This window comes from Carcharodon carcharias, chromosome 1, assembly GCF_017639515.1.
Source record: "Carcharodon carcharias isolate sCarCar2 chromosome 1, sCarCar2.pri, whole genome shotgun sequence".
NCBI lineage: Eukaryota > Metazoa > Chordata > Chondrichthyes > Lamniformes > Lamnidae > Carcharodon > Carcharodon carcharias.
Genome location: NC_054467.1, coordinates 148,798,341 through 148,822,447, shown reverse-complemented (window position 1 = coordinate 148,822,447; position 24,107 = coordinate 148,798,341). Strand labels below are relative to the sequence as shown.

Genomic DNA, 24,107 nt, shown 5'->3' with positions numbered 1-24,107 from the left:
GGCAGATATGGGGATCCAGAATTTAGCTTTGGAGGAGCCTCAGCTGGTGCCCTGGTCCAACAGGCATGAGGTTCTTGCTCCCGGAGTAGACAAGGGCACAGACTGCAGGGAGGATGAGAGGACTGACCACAGCACCGTGGTACAGAGCGCCATTCAAGTTGGGGGGGGGTGGTGGGGAAAGAGAAATGCAGTAGTGATAGGGGATAGCATAGTTAGGGGAATAGATACTGTTCTCTGTAGCAAAGACAGAGAGTCCTGAAGGCTGCCTTACCTACCTGGCGCCAAGGTTAAGGACATTGTTTCTGGGCTGGAGAGGAACTTGGAGTGGGAGGGGAAGGATCCAGTTGTCATGGTCCACATAGGTACCAATGACATAGGTAGGACTAGGAGAGAGGTTCTGCTGAGGGACCACGAACAGCTCGGGGCTAAATTAAAAAGCAGAATCACAAAGGTAATAATCTCTGAATTATTACCTGGGCTGCGTGCAAATTGGCGTGGGGTAAATAAGATTAGAGAGGTAAATACATGGCTCAAAGATTGGTGTAGGAGAAATGGGTTCCAATTCATGGGGCGCTGGCACCAGTACTGGGTAAGGAGAGAGCTGTTCTGCTGAGATGGGCTTCATTTGAACCATACTGGTACCAGTGTCCTGGTGAATCATATAACTAGGGTTGTAGATAGGACTTTAAACTAATTAGTCGGCGGGGGGTGGGGGGTGCGGGGGCGGGGTTCAGTTGAAGGGAAGTTTAAAAAATCAAAAAGAAACAAGAGAGCAGAGGTGCGGGGTAGTGAAGAGGTGAATGTTAATCAAAGTTTGACAGGAAGGGGCAGAAATATAAGCAGAAGGATGCAGTAGAGATCAGAACCAGAATGAGTAATAATGGTAAAAAGTTGAAGCTTAAGGCTCTTTATCAAAATGCACACAGCATTTGTAACAAGATAGATGAGTTGAATTGAAATATATGGATATGAGTTATTACAGAGACATGGTTGCAGGGTGACCAAGACTGGGACCACGATATTCAATGGTATTTTACCTTTCGGAAAAATAGGCAAAAAGGAAAAGGTGGTGGGGTAGTTTTGCTAATAAAGGAAGGTATCAGTGTGGTGCTGAGTAGTGATATAGGTGCCATAGATCATGATGTGGTATCAGTTTGGGTAGAAATAAAGAATAACACTGTAGGACAAAGTATAAATTGGGAAATAACGGAGGCATGTAAGAAGAGTGCTACAATTGTCATGGGTGATTTTAACCTGCGTATTGACTGCACAAATCAGGTTGGCAGGAGTAACATAGAAGATGAATTTGTAGAGTGCATCAGGAATTGCTTCTTTGAGAAACACCTTGTAGAACCTAATATTTTAGATCTAGTAATATGTAATGAGATAGGATGAATAAGAGATCTCATAGTTAAGGATCTTCTAGGGTGTAGCGATCACAATATGGTAGAATTTCAATTCAGTTTGAGGGCAAGCAACTCGGGTCTCAAATCAGTGTCCTCAACTTAAATAAAGGCAATTACAGAGGTATGAAGAAAGCATTTCTAAAGCAGGCTGGGAAAATAAACTATGGGGAAGATCAGTGGATGAGCAGTGGCAGATATTTAAGCAGATATTTCATAGCGCTCAGCAAAAATTTATCCTGGTCAAAAAGAAGGACTCGATGAGAAGGAAGAACCATCCGCGGTTAACGAAGGCGGTCAAGGAGAGTATCCAATCAAAAACTAAGGCATACAAAGCAGCGAAAACTAATGGTAGGCCAGGGGATTGGAATTTTTTTTTAGAAACCAGCAGTGGATGACTAAAAAGCTAATAAAGAGGAAGAAAATTGATTATGAAGTAAATTGGCATGACATGTTAAAACAAACAGCAAGAGCTTCTATGGGTATATAAAAAGAAAGAGAGTGGCTAAAGTGAGTGTGGGACTCTTAGAGGATGCGACTAGAAAATTGATAATGGGGAACAAGGAAATGGCAGATAATTTAAACCAATATTTTGGGTCGGTCTTCACAGTTGAGGACACTATAAACATTCCAAAGATATCAGATGAGCAAGAAGGTAATGGGAGGAAAAATCTTGTAACAGTCTCTATTAAGAGGGACAAAGTATTTGACAAACTAATGGGACTAAAGTCGCCAGGACCTGATGACCTGCATCCAAGGATTTAAAGGAAGTGGCTGCAGAGAGAGTGGAGGTATTAGTCGAAATATTACAGAACTTGCTGGATTCCAGGAGGGTCCCAAAGGATTGGAAAACCGCTAATGTGATGCCCCTGTTCAAGAAGGGAGGGAGACAAAAAGCAGGAACTATAGGCCAGTCAACCTAACATCTGTCATTGAGAAGATGCTAGAGTCCATTATTAAGGAAGAAATAGCAGGACATTTAGAAAAGCTTAACGCAATCAAACAGAGTCAACATGGTTTTGTGAAAGGGAAATCATGTTTGTCAAATTTGCTAGAGTTCTTTGAGAATATAACAAGCAGAGTTGATAAAGGGGAACCAGTAGATGCAGTGTATTTTGATTTCCAGAAGGCATTTGATAATGTGCCACATAAAAGGTTATTACACAAAATAGGAGCTCACAGTACTGGGGATAATGTATTAGCATGGATTGAGGATTGGTTAACACACAGAAGGTGGAGAGTCAGAATTAATTGGTCTTTTTCAGTTTGGAAAGATGTAACTAGTGGAGTGCCACAAGAATCAGTCCTAGGGGCCTCAATTATTTACAATCTATGTTAATGACTTGGAGGCGGGGGGCAGAGTGTAATGTATCCAAATTTGCTGACGATATAAAAATAGGTGGGAGGGCATGTTGTGAAGGGAACATAGACAAGTTGAGTGACTGGGCAAAAACTTGGCAGATGGAATTTAAGGTAGCAAAGTGTGAGGTCATGCACTTTGGAAGGAAAAATCAAAAGGCAGACTATTACTTAAATGGAGAGAGACTCCAAAAAAGTGCAGCACAGAGGGATCTGGGTGTTCTTGTGCATGAAACACAAAAAGTTAGTATGCAGGTGCAGCAAGTAATTAAAGCGGCAAATGGAATTTTGGCCTGTATTGCTAAGGGGTTGGAGTTCAAAAATAGGGAAGTCTTGTTACAACTGTACAGAGTGTTTGTGAGACCGTACCTGGAGTACTGTGTACAGTTTTGGTCCCCATATTTGAGAAAGGATATACTGGCATTGGACACAGTTCAAAAGAGATTCACTAGGCTGATTCCTGGGATGAAGGGGTTGACTTATCAAGAACAGCTAAACAGGTTAGGCCTTTATTCATTAGAGTTTAGAAGAATGAGGGGTGATCTTATTGAAACGCACAAGATTCTGAGGGGGCTTGACAGGGTACATGTTGAGATGTTTCCACTGGTGCGGGAATCTCGAACTAGGGAACGTATTTACAGAATGAGAGGACACTCATTTAAAATTGAGATGCAAAGGAATTTCTTCTCTCAGAAGGTTGTGAATGTTTGGAATTCTTTACCTCAAAGAGTTGTGAGGCTAGATCACTGAGAGTATTTAAAGAGGAGGTAGATAGATTTTTGAAATATCGGGGAGTTGAGGGCTATGAGGAGCCGGCATGAAAGAGGAGTTGAGGCCTGGGGCAGATCAGCCATGATCCTATTGAATGGTAGGGCAGGCTTGAGGGGCTGAATAGCCTACTCCTGTCCTGTTTCTTATGTTCTTATGGAGCCAATTTATTTGGGAACGGAGAGCAGAAAATTGACGGAGAAAAATTGGCAGGTAAATATGTAGAGATACTGCAAATGCCACTGGGTTATCTTACCTGAACAGCCTGTTAACAAATATTTTTAATATACTACAACATATTTAATACAAACTGGCAATTTGGGGAGCAAACATTCTGCCACTAGTTGATTTGAGGCACAAGCCATTCAAGGTAAATCACTAATATTTCCAACACATATTTTGCAGCACAAAGGAACAGCATGACACCTGTTATCCCTGCAGTTATCATAGTGGTGCCTCTGGGGAAAAAACAGGAGCTGCACAGCTTTCCCAAGCCCTCAGGCTGCCCAGCAAACCCTGCCAGTGGCCTCCTGGGGCTAGGGGTGTCTCTCATTTTCAGGGGCCTGGCATCATGAAGGGGGTCCACTGAAAGCTACTTGCAACCCCATCCCACCCTCAGTCCCCTTTGGTCTGGGGTCCGGTGTTGTTCCTGGTCTTCTGATTGGTGCAATGCCGTCAGCAGCCACTGCTCCCGCACGTGCTGGCGCTGATGAGTAGCTTCTGACCTCTGATTGGCCAGCAGATATCGGGCGTAACTTCCATCATGGGGTTTTTCAGTTGTGGGGAATGCGCAATGATGGACACGTAAATGCTTGATAAGGCACTTGATTCAGTCGGACCTCCTCCACAGAATTGACGAGACCTCCCTGCTAGTTCTCCAATCGGTGGTCAAGACCCCTGTTGGCTCAGCAAATTCCAGCCTAGTGTCAGTAAACCCCAATTTATGTCATCTTGATGTTTCTAAACTTTGGCTCCTGGGGCAGAATTCTTAGCTGAGCGGGCGGGCGCGTGCTCGACACACTCGAGCATAAAATGACGCACGGTGACATCGGGCAAGCATCCCGATGTCACTGTGCACTCACACAATATTTCGGTTGGTGGGCACACGCATGGGTCTGCAGCGCGCCCACCAACAATTAACATGCCTATCAAGGCCATTAAAGTAATGACTGGAAATTTTTGCTGCCTGTCCGACATTACGGTTGGCAGACAGGCGAATCAGCCGGGCGGCCTTTGGAGTTTTTATGAAACCTCATCCACAGGCAGGGCAAGGTTTCCAATAGAAATTAAAAATACAATAAAAATGTTCAAATCTCATTTATAACATGTCCCTGCTTAGTCACATGTGGGGGCATGTTTTTTAACATTTCTAAATTCTTTTGTGTTTTTAAAAATCTTCAGCCCCTTGAGGCAGCTCTGTGCCTTCAGGGAGATTTCAGTGCATGCATCCACGCATATGTGCAAACTTCCGTGCTCACCCTCCTCCCCCCCCCCACCTAGACAGCGTTCAGCATTGCAGTGTGTAATTCATTCTGACTGGCTGTTAATTGGCGTGAAATCGAGGTTGGGGCTCGATCACGGGTGGCGGTCACCTTCATGACAGTTCCTGGGCCCATCCACCGCGCCTGCCCGATGAAGTAAAAATCCTGCCCGGATTAGCTGAAAACAGTTCCGAGGGCTGCCTTTCTGGCCATTCTAGAGAAAGGTCCTTGAAAACATTGACTTGATTGCACCAATGTAGTGATCAAATCATGCTCTGAATATTTGTTTTTGGGCTGGACTTCAAAGGTATATAAAGCAACAGTGAGATCAGTGGCACAGTGGAGCAGATGTGCAGCATAAGGCATTTGTGGTGCTTTCACAAGCAGGGTCCTTGACAAATGTAATCTGTGCATGTACATAAAACCAAAATTCAATTGACAGCTGCTTTTTCAAACAACTTGATGCTACCTACTACAGTGTTAAATACAATAAAATTCATTTTAGATGTCATGTTTGAGGGAAACTAGGGCAGGAAGAAAAGCATTGACTAGTAGACATTGACATACCCTTAGAGAATAAAATAACTTTAAAAACAAAAGAGGTGCACGATCCTCTGTGGTTGAAATCTACCTAAATATTATCTATTTCTGAGTTACTTTGTCTTCTATTGCTGCTTGCATATAGTTTTTTATATTTTAATGAATTTGACTGGAAAAACTTGACTTCAATAAATCATTGAAACAGCAGATTGAACTACATGTGTTTGAACGACAGCCCTTGTAAATTGTAGGTGAAGGCCCAGAGTTATACACATGAACAGTGAGTTTCTAATTACTGACTTGGCTGATGGGAGGAGGCGTCAAGTGAAGATAAACCACTTCCACAGAAAGAAATTCAGATGACAAGATAAGATGAACCATTCTGATGCACCTGCTGCTGTTTGGATATAGAAAGTACTTTTATATTGGTCCAGCTGGTTTCTGGGAAAGAGGCACTAAAATAAAAGACTGATTTTCACTGTGCCCATCTGCCGATAGCTCCCATTGGAGAGCCAATAGAAAGAGCCCTGGGTATCTTGCATCTCCGGTTTCAGGCCCCATGAAAAGTTGGGTTCTTGGTGGATTTTGCCTAATGTTTTACTGGAGTGACAATCCCAGCAGCTGATGGTACACATTATCAACCTTAAAATGGATTTTCAGAGTCAGATTTAAAGGGTCTGAGTGCAGGAAATAATGATGCATACTTTAAGAGGTGGAGAGCAAAAGAATATTTAAAGTGGTTTACTTAATATAGTTATTCCAATGAAGTGAAAGTAAAAGGTGAAGAATACCATGTGCAATTTCTCGAATTCATAGTACTAACCCTTTTATGCTTCAATGAGTTTTAGAATCCCCAAAGGCATCCCTGATGGCTCAGTAGTACTGCTTGTTATGGCAAAAACCATACATGTCAGAAAGATCCCAGGATCTATTCTTGAACAGAGTTGAGTTGGTTGCTCTGAACTCTGGAGACAGTCCCACTGGCCTCTGCTTCTCAGGTAAGTAGGTGAAAAATCAGCTTGGCTTGATGCTTCTGTTTACTAACCAGTAGTCCCTTTGTATGTGTGAAATCACATGATGACAGGATAGAGTCACGAAGTTGAAACATTAAACACAAGGACATCTAGAACGTGTAGATGGAAAGAGCTGATTAACAATTTGAGAAGCTCCATACATACAGCAGTTGTACCGAGGACTGGAGAAATTCAAGTATTTATAACAGGAGTAAAACATAAATCAGATCCATTGGACGAACATTGCTAAATGGAGAAGCTGCTCAAGGCATCTTTCTAAGTGCCACTGACATTCACCAAATGATCATACAGATTATAATGGGTTAGTTAACATGGGATTATTTGGCCTGTGTTGTTATTCTTCAGTTAAAGATACAGGAGATTTTACACTAGTACAAACTGGCAGCTAGTTGCATCTTCTTTTGTGATGGTCAGTTTGATAGTGGGATTACTGGGACTACTCTCATAGAGAAACCATCTTTAGAGTCAAATCTTTCAAGTTTGATGGGACTGATATTGTCCAAATCACCATTTTGTGCTTTATCAAGGAAGAATGATCACAAATAATATTTTCATTTCATAGCATTAAAGCTGACCGCATCAACAACAAAAAAACCAACAAATAATCTGCCATTTTTATTTAGTTTATTTTTCTCTGATTGTTAATGTTCCACTTACTCATGAAGTGAATAGTAAGAAAACAAAACTACACCTCCTACAAGCTTTGGTATAATTAGAAATCTATATAACCTGGCTGGTGATGCTGATGTGTCATATCTAAAATGTTAACATCTTTATGGGTTTGTATCTAAAAATATACCATCCATTTTATAACTTGTTTAAAACTATCATGAAAATCCATGAGGTCCCTCACCCAGAGTATGTTCTGCACCCTTGCCACCCTCAGTGCTTCCTCCAAATGATTCTTAACATGGAGAAGCACTGATTCATCAGCTGACAGAGGGCGGTACGTGGTAATCAGCAGGAAGTTTCCTTGCCCATGTTTGACCTGATGCTATGAGGCTTCATGGGGTCTGGAGTCGAGGTTGAGGATTCCCAGGGCAACTCCCTCCCGACTGTATATCCTGTGCTGCCACTTCTGCTGGGTCTGTCCTGCCGGTGGGACAGGATATACCCAGGTTTGGTGATGGTGGAGTCTGGGACATTATCTGTAAGGTATGATTCCATGAGGATGACTATGTCAGGCTATTGCTTGACTAGTCTGTGAGACAGCTCTCCCAATTTTGACACTAGCCCTCAGATATTAGTAAGGAGGACTTTGCAGGGTCGACAGAGCTGTGATTGCCATTGTCTTTTCCGGGGCCTAGGTCGATGCCGGGTGGTCTGTCCAGAAGGCCTGGAACCTCTGAGAGATTCCAGGCCTCCTGCATACTGCATCAGCGACCACCTCTCCCGGTGGTGGCAAAGCGCCCGCCGAATGGTCAACGGCCTATTAAGACCATTAACAAAGCAATTAAAGAAGTTAACAATGCTGCCCCTCCAGCCATAAGGTTGATGGGCAGGTGAAGAGCCCAAGCAGCCTTTGCGTTTTTCAGGAAACCTCATTCATGAGCGAGATGAGGTTTCCTGAAGGTATTATAAAATAATTAATTACATTTTGCAAAATTGACAAATATGTCCCAGCTCATGTGACAGTGTCACATGATGGGACATGTTTAAATAATTTTTAGCTTGCTTTATTAAAAAGTTTTATTATCAACTTAATCTCCCTGAGGCACAGAGCTGCCTCAGGGAGATTGCTGCGCTATTTTGCACATACGCAAAAGAACGCAGGTCCCAACTCTCCCTCCTCCCCCTACCCCTGCCCGCACAGGTAGTGCTGCCGGCTGCGCATTACTCTGGGCGGGCCTTAATTGGCCCACACGCGTAAAATAGCGGTGCGCAGCCAATCATGGGCGATGATCGGCTCCATGCCCACCCCTGCCTGCTCCCACCCAGCCTGCTCGACATAGGTAAGAGTCAGCCCTTTGGCTTTATACTTAATCCAACACTCTGCTTGAAACTCAACGATAATAACTTCTTGAGGCTGAAATTCCAATGGCCCCACTCTATTAACGCAAGTGCAGCAGACAGAACAGCCAACTATGTCCCAGAGTTGGAGTCATTTACATGGTTGGGGCAAGCTGCCTATCCTGAACCAGTGTTGAAGAGATGATGGAGATACCCAAAGGCACACCCTGGGGCCAGATGGAAATTACATCATGGAGTTTCTAGTGATGCAAATTGGAAAATGCACTCAGTGTGCTGGATACTGTGTGGTTTTGCCAAGTTGAAGTTATGCTTAAGTCTTTGAGCAAACCTGCAATTAGCAAGCACCTGAACATAAAATCTCCTGTGAATTGGTGCAATCATGTAGCATTTGGACTGTAATTAATTCTTGACTTTGTCATACAGAGAAGGCATGATGAAAAAAAATCTTAAAAATTTGTTTCTCTTCCACAATCACCTGTTTAAATTCTATTTTTAAAAATGGATAATGTTGCTGGACTGATGAAATGGCCTCAGCTAATCACATCATAGTAGTTCTGGAAGACTCTGAGCAGTTCCAATGGACAAAGGCTAACTCATCATCCTCCTGGAATGTGACACTCCTTGCATTACCTGAACAGCCAAGCCAACCCAAAGGACTAGTAGATGAGGTGCCTGCACTAGCCAGCTCTGGACAAAGGAAGAGCTATTGTGACTCCTCATCTCCAATGTTGTGCTAATGGTTCTACAGTTATCTGCTCAAAATACAATGGGTTTTAATGAGGGTCCTTAAAGTACATCATTAGCTGAATGGCTCAACCTGAAACCATCCTGTCACATGACTGAGACTTGAGCTGTTTGAATTGCTTTAATAATACAGCTTTTGAATTCTGTCTTCAACTGATGTTTAACTTTGGAGGAAAAAACAGAACTCCAGCTAGCATCCTGCTCTGACCTCTGTCTCTCTTGAATTCTAATCACCAGAGAGAACCTTATATTTTGCCTACAGAGTGAACTAATTTCCAGAATACAAGAATATTTTTGCTGCATCTACAACTGCCTCAAACTGCAACTGAGCTCCTAGAGGAAAAAAAAACCCAGGAACTTTGCTAGACAAAGCCATCTGATAGAACCTTCATTGGACATTGACTTACTGGACTCTGCTCATGTAAATTAATGCCAATACCTTTTGAGTGTTTTTTTGGAACTCGCAATTGTCTTCTTTTCTTTCCTTTCCCTGTCTTTCTGCCTTGTATGCTCGTTAGTGTGAATAAGTGTCATGATCCATTCCTTGGATTTTGAATGTGCTAATAAATCCTAACTTTGGTTCACCTTAAAGAATTTTAACTGTGGGGTTATTGTTAACATTGGACCTCATAATCGCGATTTGGAAAACACACCCTGGCCCATTTTAACAAGGGAAAGGATACTAAGGGAAACAAATCCAATTAGAGATTAAATTACCACTGTCATGGGCAGAAGAGGTAAACAGTAATAATAATTCAATTCACCTCGCCCCCCGTGTCCGGAACAACAATAACATGGTCAATGAGTCAAGATGGCTGAATTTAAAGGAACTTAAACTGAAAAATTGTTCAACTAATTACTGCAGCTGAATAAATAAAGAAGCCAATCAGCAGTTTTCAGTCAGGCCGAGGGCAGATCAATTAATGGATTTTGGAGTAATTTAAAGTATGAGAAACAGACCTGAGTGGGGCTTCAAGTGAAAATTGTTTACTGCAGTGGCAGATAATTAGCAATGGCTTAATGTGGCCACAGATTTCTGTGCACTCAACATTTTGGGCACAATGTGACGAACAGCCCCAAACAGGCTCAAGTGGTAGAAACTCACCATTCTATCCTAGGGGCATGGCAAATCTGGTGGGTGGGAATTGTTTCAGGTGTGAATGGCCTTTTGATCTAATGTAAATGATCATGGATAATTAAACGTAATGTGGCCATGGGTGTAACTCACAGGTTCTCCAAGCTCATGAATTATTTCATGCAATTGTCATCAGGGTAAAAATCATACAGAAACTCTAGACTTACATTTTCAGTCTGCAGCTACTAATGAAGACAAAAGATGTCTAATTAAGGTAACTAACTCACCCTGGCATTAATTATGATAGAATAGTATGCACAGGAAGAGGCCATTTGGCCCATTGAGTCAGTATAGTCTCTTTCAAAGAGCAATCCATTTAGTACCACACCCTGCCCTTTACCCATATTCTTGCAATTTTTCTCCTTCAAGCATTGATCTAATTCCCCTTTGAAAGCTACTATTGATTTTATATCCACTACCCATATGACTGCACATTTCAAATCCTAATCACTCACTGTTTAATTTATTTTTCCTCATATCATCTCTGGTTCTTTTACCAATCACCTTAAATCTGTGCCCACTGGTCATTGACCTTTCAACCATTTGAAAGTTCCAAAATAAAAACAGAAAATGCTGGAAAAACTCAGCAGGTCTGACAGCATCCATGGACGGAGCAATAGAGTTAATGTTTCGAATCTGAATTTGAAAGTTCCACTTTATTTATTCTATCTAAACATTTCATGATTGTGTTTGGCACCGCCACAAACCTATCTTTCCATCAGCATCGCATTCCAAGAGTCATCCCATCCAGACTAGCTAACTTATCTACTTTAAGTGCCAGCCTTTCCAGTACTCCATCTTTATTTTTATCTTATCCAGTTGTCTAACAACCTTCTCATTTAACATAGCTTTGGCAAAGTCTTCCTTCTTGGTAAACACCAATGCAAAATATTTGTTTAGTACCTCAACCATGGTCTTCTGCCTCCACCAATAGTTCTCTACTTTTGTCCCTAATTGACTCCACCTCTTCTTCGCTAATTCTTTTACAGTTAATTGGCTTACAGAACAGCTACGACATTCCTTTTATGTTAGCTGCCAAACTATTCTCGTACTGTCTCTTTGCCCTCTTATTTCCTTTATCACCTCTCCTCTGTACATTATATATTTAGCTTGATTCCCCCTTGTAATGTCAAGCTGACATTTGTTGTATCTCATCTTATTTTGCCCCATGCTGCACTTTAACTCCTGAAGTCTTTCCAAGGGCCTCAGTCAAGCACACATGTGCTTTAATAGGGGAGAGTTCAGTTTCCCAGAGAGGTTTCTCATGGTGTACTGGGTAAAATTTCTGAACAAATGCAGGAACTCCCCAGATGACAACAACAACTACTTATATTTATGTAGCATCTTTAAGGTAATGAAACATCCTGAAGTGCTTCACAAGAGCATTGTAAAACAAAGTATGACACTGAGCCACATAAGGAGATATTTGGCCAGATCCACAAAGCTTGGTCAAAGAGGTAGGTTTTAAGGAGTATTTTAAAGGAGGAAAGCAAAATGAAGAGGTGTATTCCAGAGTTGAGACCTAGGAAACTGAAGGCACAACAATGGTGGAGCAATTAAAACTGTGGATGCAAGAGGCCAAAATAATAGGAGCACAGATATTTCTGAAGGTTGTGGAGCTGGCGGAGATTACAGAGATAGGGAGGGGCAAGGCTCATGAGGGACTTGAAAACAAGGGTGAGAATTTTGGAATCAAGATGTTGCTTGACCTGGAGTCAATGTAGGTCAGTGAAGGGGGTGATAGGGGAACAGGACTTGCTGCAAATTAAGAAATGGGAAGTGGAGTTTTGGATAATCCCAAGTTTCGGAAGAGACCAGCCAGGAGAGCACTGGAATAGTTGAGTCTAGAGATAACAAAGGCATGAATGAGTGTTTCAGCAACAGATGAGCCGAGGCAGGGCTGAAATCAGACGATATTAGCCGGTGTTAGTGATGGCACGAATATGAGCTCAAAAGTTCATCTCAGGATCAAATGTGACACCAAGGTTGTGAACAGACTAACTTAATCTTAGACTATTGCTGGGAGCCAATGGAGTAAGTAGCTGGGGGATGGAATTTGGAGAAGAGTTTCCAATATTTAATTCGAGGAAATTTCTGCTCATCTGGTATTGGTTGGATAAGCAGTCTGATAATCTAGCAACAGTGGAGGAGCCCTTTCAGATCTGTGTCCCTTGAACTTGAGGGAGAGGAAATGATGGCCATGCTAGAGGAAATGACCAGGAAAGAGTGAGAGTACTGGCCTTAATGGGGACTGGGACCTCAAAAGTGGAGGTGAGGGTGAGTTTGTGTAAAGTATTAGCTGCAGATATGTTATGGAAAATGGAGGACCAAAGACAAGATAGTTGGGATTGAAAGTATTGTTGTAAGTGAATTGTGGGATAGATTTTTCCAGGGGCAAATACAGATGGAGGTACAGTAGGGGTGAGGAATGGGGATGTAATTGGTGAGTGATGTAAGGAAATGATTAGAAATGGGCTTATCTTTTATAATGTACAGGAGACAGAAGAGTTGCTTGCTCCCTACCTCACTGGAATCCGGTGGCTCTTCCCCGAGTCAGGGTAGAACTGGGTCCCATGTCAAATTTAGCACCTGCCCTGCCTCCATTAAACTTTGGTTCTGGATTATAATTCTAGGACATTAAACTCTAATTAGATGAAACTGAATTCATCTCTTGATGAGATTAGGATTCATCTGGGTTCCTAAGGAATTACCTATATGGGCTCACTTTCAAAATTACATTTTCCCAAAATAATTGTGGCTGTACATGCACAATTCAAAAAAAAATTTTTTTTCAGATATAATTCATTATAGGTTCCCATGCTGGATGTGATATAAATAGAGTAAAATATGATGGTACTTACAGCTGACTAAAGTGAAGACTCGGTAGTAACAATGCATATCTGACTAATGGCTCATGATACTGTCTTTAAAAATGGTCTCACAAAGCAACACAGACACTGGGTTCATCCAGCTAATCCAATGAATAATACAATCGTAAACAGAGTGTTTGATCCGCCTCACAAGGATTCCAACGGCATCTGATTTAATGACCACAGGACTGCAAAAGCCTAATTCAGGTGTTGAAAATCTGAAACAAAAACATAAAATAAAAATAAAAGAAGAACAGAAGCAAAATTGTCTGATGAAAGGTCATCAATCTGAAATGTTAATTGTTTTAATATAAAAGCAAAATACTGTGGATGCTGGAAATCTGAAACACAAACAAAAATAGTTGGAAAAACTCAGTAGGTCATCTGCGGAGGGAAATGTTAATTGTTTTGCTCTCCACAGATAACACCTGACTTACTGAGTATTTCCAACATCCTCTGTTTTACTTTTAATCTTCTGATTACCTTTTGACATTTGTAGATGTAGAAGTAACTTGGTATTTAAGAGCTGGCCAGAGGGATTTTTAATCACAAATAAAAGCAGATTTTCAAATAGAACTTGCTTCATAGCTAAGACTAAATTTAAAAAAATCAAGGATCAAATTAGGATTTTTTAATTGTCTGTCACTTTGCTTTGTCTAACATAATAGTAACTGTCTGATTAGCCATAATGTAAGAAGCATTCAAAATGATTGACCTTTTCACTTTATTGGTAGTTGCTGAAATTTGGTAAAGGAAAATGTCAATATGTTCTTTTTCAACGAATAGAGCCAGCATTTGTTGTTGATTCACAAGTTTTAACACAATCCCTTCTACACTGATGAATTGCACATTAAAACAACACAGGACGATCAACTAATCAACAATGAAATCGTATGTTGGTATAGCTGAGAATGTGCTTTTCATATTTTAGCTTTACTATTAAGCCTTACTCTATTCAAGTATACGGGCGTTCTGTGTGATCAGCCCAACTGGGGTGGCTAAGCATAAAGATTAACATTATATCAATGGAATATTGATATATTACTTAAAGCTTCTGGCATTTTCAAATAACCTGTCGTTAGTATATTGGAATAAAACTCAAAGTTAACAATATTTCCGCATGTGCAAAACTCCTTCAAAATGGCGTAAATTGGCTTGGCACAATAGACAGAATACCAAATTTTGCAATCACAGATTGATTATATGAGCTACAATGTGAGCGAAATACTTTTTAGTGTGGTGTTAACTTAAGATTAACTTAAAAATAGAAAATACTGGAAACACACAGTAGATCAATTAACATCTGACTGCTATGCATTGTCCAAAATTTTCAATTTTAGTTTCAGATTTTCATTATCTGCTGTATTTTGCTTTTGATTTTCCTGAACTGTACCTTAATTTCCATTTGAAGACATGTTGTTGCATTGCAATCTCATATTTTCACAGACCATACCATCCAGTCAGTGTTTTGCTGTTGCTGTTCTGTTCAGAAACGGTAAGCCTGATTTTTCAACTATCTTCCAAATAAAATTATTTTCTACCTTTCTTGAATGTGCACAACCTGTAATCCTGTGTTTAATGTTATGTTCATTTGTTTATTTTTTTATTAAATTTCAGTGCAGTGACAACTCAAGTGAGTTTAGATGATAATGCTGATCTCATGGATGGTTATGCTTTGAATGACCGCCAGGCATCATATCCTTCAAATATTTACCGAGTAGGTGATATGCTTTTGGTATATGTTTAGGCTACATTTTATGGGACAATACCTGCACATTATAAGAGTCTCTAGCTTGGATTTTCACTCCTGGGTTGGGAGTGCAGAGCCCGAGAAAGTGGACTGGAAGGTCAGACTTTTGTTCCGGCCTGACTGAGTTCCCTGAGAGTGAGGCCTGGTGACCCTGGAACAAGTGCGGAGTATGCTGGATGTGGAGGTGGGCTGGGTGGAAGGCCTACCTTGGTGCACCAGCATGGAGTCAAAGTTTTTTTAAAAAACAGAAAAACATAAAACAGCCCTCACTCTTCACACTTGCTCACCACCCCACACACTCCCTGTCTCCCATTCATTCCAGCGCACCTCATGTCATGCATGCATCCCCCCATGGTCCCTCATATCCTCCATTCCAACCTATGCCCCCGCCACCCCCATGGCCCTCTGTAGCCTCTATGCCAACTTAGCGTCAACTCATTCCAACCCATGGCCCCACACACCACTCTTTGCCCTTACACCTACCGTGTCAACTCACCCTGGATTCACTATGGGAAGACCTCAGGACTCATGCCGAGATTAAATAAAATAAAGTTCCAACTGTGTATTGCAGACTTCATTTTTTTTTAAACCACTCTCATTTATAAAAGCCCATTTACATTCCTTCAACTATGTTATCACTTATAACAACAAACATTTCCTTCAATTGCATAACCCCTTATAAAAACAAGCATTGAAATTCATAGTCCCACTTCAAAGGCTCCATAGCCACTTGAAGCTGTCAATCAAACTGAAATGACAGACACCCTACTGTGATAACGGACATTCTGAAATCAGTCATGCAGCACTAATCCAGCAATCTTAACCCTAAGTACTATGTCAACAGACAAAATGAAATTACAAGCAATCATTTTTAACACACCAGACAGTTTTTTCAAAGAGTTAAAGGGCAGGATTTTAAATGCTTTGCCAGCTCCCTTTGACAATTCATTTTGGCACTTTGGACAGCTGCTTTTGACAGCTCTCCTTGACAGTACCACTTGACACATTTGATAGTTGTTTTTGACAATTTTTGACAATTCAAATGAGCTTCACAGTTCCAATTAGTTTATGCACTTTTTATAGACATTCATGCCTAATTTTAGAAATCTCCAAAGATGCCCCAGGACCATATTCAAAGAGGTATCTTGCCTCTCCAAAAAGGTAGCCAGGCTGCCCAAATGAATCCACAAAGTTCAGACCTGCTTCTAACAGTGTAAAATGATGCGTGATGACATTGGGCAAGCATCCCGATGTCATCGTGCAGTCCCACGACATTTTGTTCGACGGGCTTGCCCTGGAGTCGGCAGCGTGACCGCCGACAATTAAGAGGCCTGTTAAGGCCATTAACAGAGTTGTTAATATCAAATTTATGTTGCCCATCCAACCTTACAGTTGACGGGCGTCGAAAATGCCAAGTGGCCTTTGCATTTTTTAGGAAACCTCATCCACAGGTGGGATGAGGTTTCCTAAAGTAATTAAAAATAAAATCAAAATTTCACACTTGAATTAAAAACATGTCCCTGCTCATGTGACAAGTCACATGAGGGGACATGTTTTATGACATTTTTATTCTCTCTCAGGGAGATTGAACATCTCTTTCACATGAATGCATGAAGATCACGCTAGGCCCGCTTGCCTTCCTCCCCCCACCCACCCAGGCAGCACTCAGCACTGCCACTCACATAAGATCGCAGTGCGGTGCCAATTGTGGGTGGAGGTTAGCTTTCCGACCGCCCTCACCTGCCCCTGCTGAGCACCCCTGCCAAGGGCAAAATTCTGCCCATGAATGCTTCTGGAGGGTTTTTATCTCAGGTTACATATACTGACACTGAGAACTTCCATAGCACAGTAAAATATTGAAACAATACAAATAAATAATAACTGTGTTTAAAGTACTTCAAGCTGTGGTGTATCATATGGTCCATTATATTTGTTCCTTTTAAGTGTCTAAATCAATGCATTTATCATTGTTAATTTAATTAATGTGTTTAGTCTTCCAAAGTTTAATCTAGAAATGTCAGTAACTCATAGCTGAATTGTAGTATCTTGTGCAAGATAGCAGGCACACCTGAAGCACTGTTTTCATTGGTTACAACTGACCCTCGTGTAAAAAAGGCCCTGTCTTCATTCACAATGGTTGTGTTAAAGACCAGCAGAGCTCCAATAACACATCTGACAAACCATATAATTTCTTTAGATTATATAGGTTTGCCAGTGAGGCATAGAATTTACTTATACAAATCCCCGTAGTTTAGCTCCCTGTATAGAGAGCAACTGAAAAATTCTTTTGCAGTCAGTCTCAAGTAGATTTATTAAAACCCTTATGAAAAACCTCACCTGCAAGATGTGTGCGGTTGATAACTCTGATGGGGCCTTTGTTTTTAAATGGACAGGTTGATACATCAGAGTTTGATATATCTTATGCTAAAGCCATGACAAGTTAACACTTGGGGCTGGAAATTACACTGTGGGAATATTTAAATTAAGATGTGTTCAAACAAGCTTTTGTTAATATAGCAAATAAATTAATTTTATAGGACCATGTTAGTGTTGGTCCAGTGTTGCCATCTATTTTCAAAACATCCGAAGGTAAATTTCACCTGGGTTCTTCTGCTTGATCATCTGCTGTAACTTTGACCGAAGATACATAAGTCTTTCTCCAGGATTTCCACCACTCTTTTGCCAAAATTCCTGAAGACAAGTGGGAGAGATCCTCATGTAAATTCACCTCCTTAGTGTTAGAAATGTATTGGAACTTCTGTTTCACCATTGTCATTGAGGAGTTTGGTTTCCCTGAACTATGTGAGTATTAAAACCCTTTCATTTTCAGTCATTTGTGGACTTAACAATTTGTGTCCATGGTCCCAGCCTGAGGGTACATTTGCATAACAACTAAAGTGTTGCAGTGAAGTAACTTCCTCCTCAGAATGTTGCTAAAGTTGAATTGTAAGACTGAACTGAGGACTAGACATTGGCAAAGTAGTGGGAGTCTCCCTGAAAGAGATCACCATAATTTTCGAAGAAATTTTATTTTAACATTACATTATGAAATACAGATCAAAAGTAAATAGATAATGCCGAAACAAATTTTAAAATATGCCTTTATAAGATCTGCGCACGTTGCAGAATGACACTAAGGCACCGAGCTTCTAAATGTTTTTCAATGTTCTTCAAAACTGTGAAGAATGTATTTAGCATTGCTGAACTGGAACAATTAATCGTTATGCTTGAATCGTTATGATAAAATACATTTTGGCATAGATTAACAGATAAAGCCATTACTGTATTTGTTTTTAATTTTTGGTGTTGTTCAGGTGAACAGGTCAGTGGGGGTCCCATCAAGAAGGAAACCTCCACCACCACCTCAGAGTGACGATGAGGAGGGTGGGGAGGTCAGGGTGATAGCGCTGTATGATTTCTGGGCCCGGGAACCTACTGACCTGAGTGTCAAGAGATATGAAGAATATGTTATTCTCCAGAAACGTGACCCTCACTGGTGGAAAGCACGGGACAAACATGGGTAAGAATGATGTTTCATTTACCATATTTAGTACTATATAGATTTCATGTTATTACGTTACAATGTATTCAGATGTATCAAGAATTCTGATCATCGCTTAACATCTGGACATAAACCACCAGTTACACAAAGTGTGAAGCAGAAACCTCGGGATTCACCCGTGAGTATTGGAAACTGAATGACTTTAACTTTAAAGTTTTGTTCTGATCAAAATTTGAAAGAATGTAGTAAATTATTAGTGTCCAAAGCTCGGTCCTTCCACCTAGTATTCAGGTAATAACAGTTGCATTTATTGGCTCTGAATTTCTGTGGAGATTTCCATTTCTCCTTCCAAAGTCACGAGGGAGGATGGCAACACTCAAGCATGCGTCCTTCCACCCGCCCCACCCCCATGCACGCACACACAATAGAGATATTGTGCAAATCTGGGACAATTCCACTCAAGGTGCGGTAGCGGGCAGGGAAAAGGATGTTTTACCTGCCAGGCGGAATGGCGGCTTTAGCACAGTATCATCCTATTACTGGCATGTCCTGCCTCATTAATAATTCATCCCCAGGAAACACACCAGATCACATCCGCCCCTCCGCCATCTCAAGCCTTCAGTAATTTTGGAGCCATATTTAAAGGGCACCCCTGCACAGAGCTAGCACTCTCTAAGGCATCAGAAGCTACTGCAAAGTCATGGCTGCCAAAGGGAGGAAACATGCTGCACCCAGATTTAGTGACACCTCCCTCGGGCACCTACTGGATACAGTGGAGGCTCGCCGTGAAATTCTCTACCACCGATCTGGGCAAAGACCAGCAAGCAAATTCACCAATCCAGCAAGACAGCTGTCGTCAGCACCAGTGCCCTGCAAAAGAGGACACCCACCCAGTGCTGAAAGAGGATGAATGATCTCCTCTGTTCTGCAGGGTTCTGCAGGGTAAGTCACTCTTCTCATCACTTTCCACTCACACACAAACTCATCACACATCCACAGGGATCTCACTCACTGCCAGTTGAAGGGACATCACCATTCATTCTCTCTCACACACCTTCATCTGTCCTGCAGATTGTGTCCTCACCCCATCCATGTCAGGCATTCTTCTCACCTGGCCTGGCAGGTATCCTGCTTACACTCTCTCCATTTGTCTTCATGCAGGACAAGCTGGCACACAACAAAAGGGAGAGGTCACAGACTGGTGGAGACATCAAGGCCCTCACAGACATTAAAAATAGAGTCATTCAGCTGGCTGATGATGATCAGGAACAGTCCCATGCTGATGGTGAGGTCGGCAGTGCTCAACCAAGTGGGGATCTAGCAGTGCAACATCCATCAGACAACCATGCTGTGAGTCAGTTCCTCTGTTTCGCAGTCCTCTGCCATGCACTAATTATCTCCCCCTGCTTTCACAGGCACATCTGGGAAACAGCTGAGTTTCCGAGGACCCAGGTCCTCAACTCAAGCCCCGGAGACACCTCGAAGAAGAATCTGATGACACCCCAACTGAAGCCCCATCACAGCGTCACCCACACCCTCCATCAGCACAGAGACACACACCTCAGTGGGACCTAATTCTAGAGTAGCCTCGGGATCACAATCTCGTGAGCACATCACACTTTCTGATCCACAGCAGGTGGCGGCAGGGACTTCCCAGGGCCTCGGCACTCGGAGGACTGCTGGAGGCCAGAAATCTGCTGAGTCCGAGTCAGATGAGGAGCCTTTGGACTTGGTCATGCCTCAGTTGCTGGAGCTGCAAAGGTAGTCTCAGGAACATCAGGAAGCGATGTCCGCTGCACTCCTCAGATTGCAAGGCGCAATGGAGGAGCCTGTTCGCCTTCAGACTGAGGTGATAGCACCAGCATGCCAATGCACCGAGGTCAACACTCGTAGGATGGTGGCTGCCATGGAGACCTTGGTCCAGGACATCGGTCCTGCACTGCTGCGTGGGCCGAACTCCATCGCTGATGCCATTGTTGGCTTCCAACAGTGTCAATGTGAGAGGGGTGCCAGGCAGCTCAGTCTCACTCCAGCTTCCCCTTCTCCTCAAGGAGTCAACCAGGGGTCCTCAGGCATCCATAGGGAGGAGGATCAGCAGCTGGACACCACGGGTCATCTACCCAGGTGACTCTGGGAATGTCCAGCCGATCCAAATCCCCTCCTCTTGTGATCCCAGTAGCTCCAGCTCCACAGGCCAAGAGACGTTCTACTGCTGCTCAGCAAAATTAGCCTAGGACCCTCCAGGTCCTGACTCTGCAGAGGACGCCCACCAAGATCATCACGGACAGGGTGTAGCAGTCAGCAGGCTGCCTCCACCTCCACTGTGGATGTCCAGGGAGCACCAAGGCATAGGACCAGGGTTAGGAAAGTTAAGAAGGTGTAGTTGCACAGCCTGGGCACGTGTGTTCATCACTTGTACTTAATGTTCCCTATTATCAATAAACTCTCAAGAATGTCTCCTTGCCTATTGCTCCTTGTTCTGATGAGTTGCGTTCGTGTTACTCAGATGTGAAACCTTAGCTCCTATACAAGTTAAAGGCAGGTATCTCAGTCCAGGGCCTTTTCCCTGTGCAGTGTGTAACCTTTAGGCCAAAGTGATGGTCTGGCTTCACACTCCCTGGACACATGACTGACGCCTGCACTTCGATGGTGCTGGTCATTGCTGTCACAGAATGTCGTGGGCAGGCGTCACCAAGTTCCGTCATTCTCTCTCTGTGCTGTCAGCACCTTTAAGTGGGGCTGGACCCCACCCACCCATTTCTTCAGCATCTGTGACCAGTGATGCTGTGCTCCTGAAGAGCTCAGGTGCATTTCAAGTTTCATGGCTGCGTCTCTATGATATGACCCTGATCATGGAGCGCAAGTGAGCTGCCCTCGGCCAGACAGGAGTCAGACATTCACAGCGTCAATGTAAAGAGGTAATATATTGGCATGGATTGAGAATTGGTTAGCAGACAGGGAAACTTGGAGGAGGAATAAATGAGTCTTTATCAGAGTGGCAGGCAGTGACTAATGGGTTACCACAGGGATCAGTGCTTGGGTCCCAGCTATTCACAATATCTATCAATGATTTGGATGAGGGAACCAAATGTGATATTTCCAAGTTTGCTGATGACATGAAATTTGGTGGGAATGTGAGTGGTGAGGAGGATGTTAAGAGGCTTGAAGATGATTTAGACAAGTTGAGTGAGTGGGAAAATACATGGCAGATGCAGTATAATGTGGATAAGTGTGAAGTTATCCACTTTGGTAGGAAAAACAGAATGGTAGAATATTATTTAAATGGTGATAAATTGGGAAATGTTGATGTACAAAGGGAGCTGGGTGTCCTTGTACACCAATCACTGAAAGCAAGTATGCAGGTGCAGTTAGCTGTTAAGAAAGCAAATGGTATGTTGACCTTCATTGTGAGAGGACTTGAGTACAGGAGCAAAGATGTCTTACTGCAGATGTACAGGGCCTTGGTGAGACCACACCTGGAGTATTGTGTGCAGTAGGGGAAGTGCAGCAAAGGTTCACCAGACTGATTCCTGGGGTGGCAAGATTGTCGTATGAGGAGAGATTGGGCCGACTAGGCCTCCATTCACTGGAGTTTAGAAGAATGAGAGGGGATCTCATTGAAACATATAAAACTCTGACAGGGACAGGACTGGACAGACTGGATGCAGGGATGATATTTCCTCTGGCTGGGGGATCTAGAATGAGGGGTCACAGTCGCTGGATACAGGGTAGACCATTTAAGACTGGGATGAGGAGAAATTTCTTCACTCAAAGGGTGGTGAACCTATGAAATTCTCTACCACAGAAGGCTGTGGAGGCCAACTCACTGAATATATTTAAGAAGGAAATTGGTTTCTAGGCTCTAAAGACATCAAGGAGTATGGGCTGAGTGCAGGAGTATGGTGTTGAGATAGAGGATCAGCCATGATCATGTTGAATGGTGGAGCAGGCTCAAAGGCTGAATGACCAACTCCTGCTCCTGTTTTCTATGGTTCTATGTTTCTGTCTATGGAGTGTCCTCACTACATATTGTCATCATCCTCTTGGAATATAGTGACTATTAGGGCCTCCACAGCAACTTCATGACATGAGACTGAGCATTGAGGGTATGCGTTTTACTATCAGCTACACAGGAGCCAAATGTTCACAAATGTAAGGTAAAGATGTCAGGTCTGCCTTCACTGCATCTCATCCTCATCCCCCATGAATCTTGCGGCTATGAGGGCCTCCTGAGTACACCTGCCTCATCTGGCCAATGTGATGGCCTCATCACCAGCATCCTCACCTTCGAGGACCTCATTACCATCATCCCCTTTGACATCCCCCTCATTGGAGATGTGCAGCTCCTCTACCTCCTCCTCAGCCAGGCCCTCCACTTGTTGCAGTGCCAGGTTGTGGAGTGCGCAGCAATCAACGATGATGTGCAACACCCTCTGGGGACTGTATTGCGGTGCTCCACCAGACCTGACAAGGCACTGGAACCTCATTTTCAAGTTGCCTATCATTTGTGCCACCAAAATCCAGGTTGCGGCATGAGCCTTGTTACACTGTCTCTCTGCTGCAGTCTGAGGCCACCGCACAGGCATCATCAGCCACGTCCTCTATGGGTAGCCCTTGTCCCCGAGGATCCAACCCTGCAGCCCCCCTGGACCCTGGAAGATGTCAGGGATCTGAGACCTGTTAAGTATGCAGGAGTTGTGGATGCTTCCTGGGAATCGTGCTCAGACCTGGATGTGTTTGTGGAGGTCGCACACTAGCTGAACATTCAGCGAGTGGAAGCCCTTGCAATTGACGTAGTTGTCTGCTTGTTGCCACGGAGATCTAAGCACCACGTAAGTACAGTCGATGGAACACTGCTCCTGTGGAAAACCTAAGACCTGTGCATATCCCAGAGCTCTTGCTTCCTGGCTTTCCTGACTCCCGGCGAAATGCACAAAGTTCTGTGTCTTCGTGAAGATGGTGTCTGTGACATCCTGGATACATCTGTGCGTGGAGGCTTGCGAGATCTTGCACAGGTCACCTGTGGAACCCTGGAAGGAGCCACTGGCATAAAAATTGAGCACCACGGTCACTTTCATGGCCACTGGCAGTGGATGCCCTCCATGCCCCCGCAGCGCTAAATCCTGCAGCCGGTGGCATATGCGACTGACCAATTCCCTAGACATGTGCAGTCTTCAGTGACACTGGTTCTTGGTCATCTGTAAGAACAACAAGTGCCATCGATAGACCATGGTTCTAGTGAGGTGCCTGCCAGTGACAGCTCACTGTGGACCTTCAGCTGCGTGTGCAGCAGGCCCTACTGCCCCTTTGGCTTGAGGGAGGTGCTCCTCCCTTTGCCGAGCCAGGCCCCTCCGCTGCTCTCTTCGTCTTCTTCTCTGCTCCCTGTAAGCCATGAGGCATACCTTTAAATCACCAATCTCCATGATCCTGATGTTCTCTTGCTGCAGGATCAAAGAGAGAGACATGTAGGTTAGTATATGTGTCCTAAGAACTTCTCTTGGTTAAGTCTGAAGGCTCCTCCATGCATGCTGGAGATTGCTGGCCACCCAC

General features: G+C 43.1%; 1 protein-coding gene across 1 annotated transcript in view; it reads left to right on the top strand.

Moving 5' to 3' along the window:
- Positions 1–24,107, top strand: part of txk (TXK tyrosine kinase) — a 72,603-nt gene that overhangs the window by 7,486 nt on the left and 41,010 nt on the right. The window contains exons 2-4 of the mRNA XM_041191733.1: positions 14,752–14,800; positions 14,923–15,022; positions 18,370–18,575. Coding sequence (XP_041047667.1) covers positions 14,752–14,800; positions 14,923–15,022; positions 18,370–18,575 — 355 coding nt within the window. The remainder of the gene's footprint in view (positions 1–14,751; positions 14,801–14,922; positions 15,023–18,369; positions 18,576–24,107) is intronic.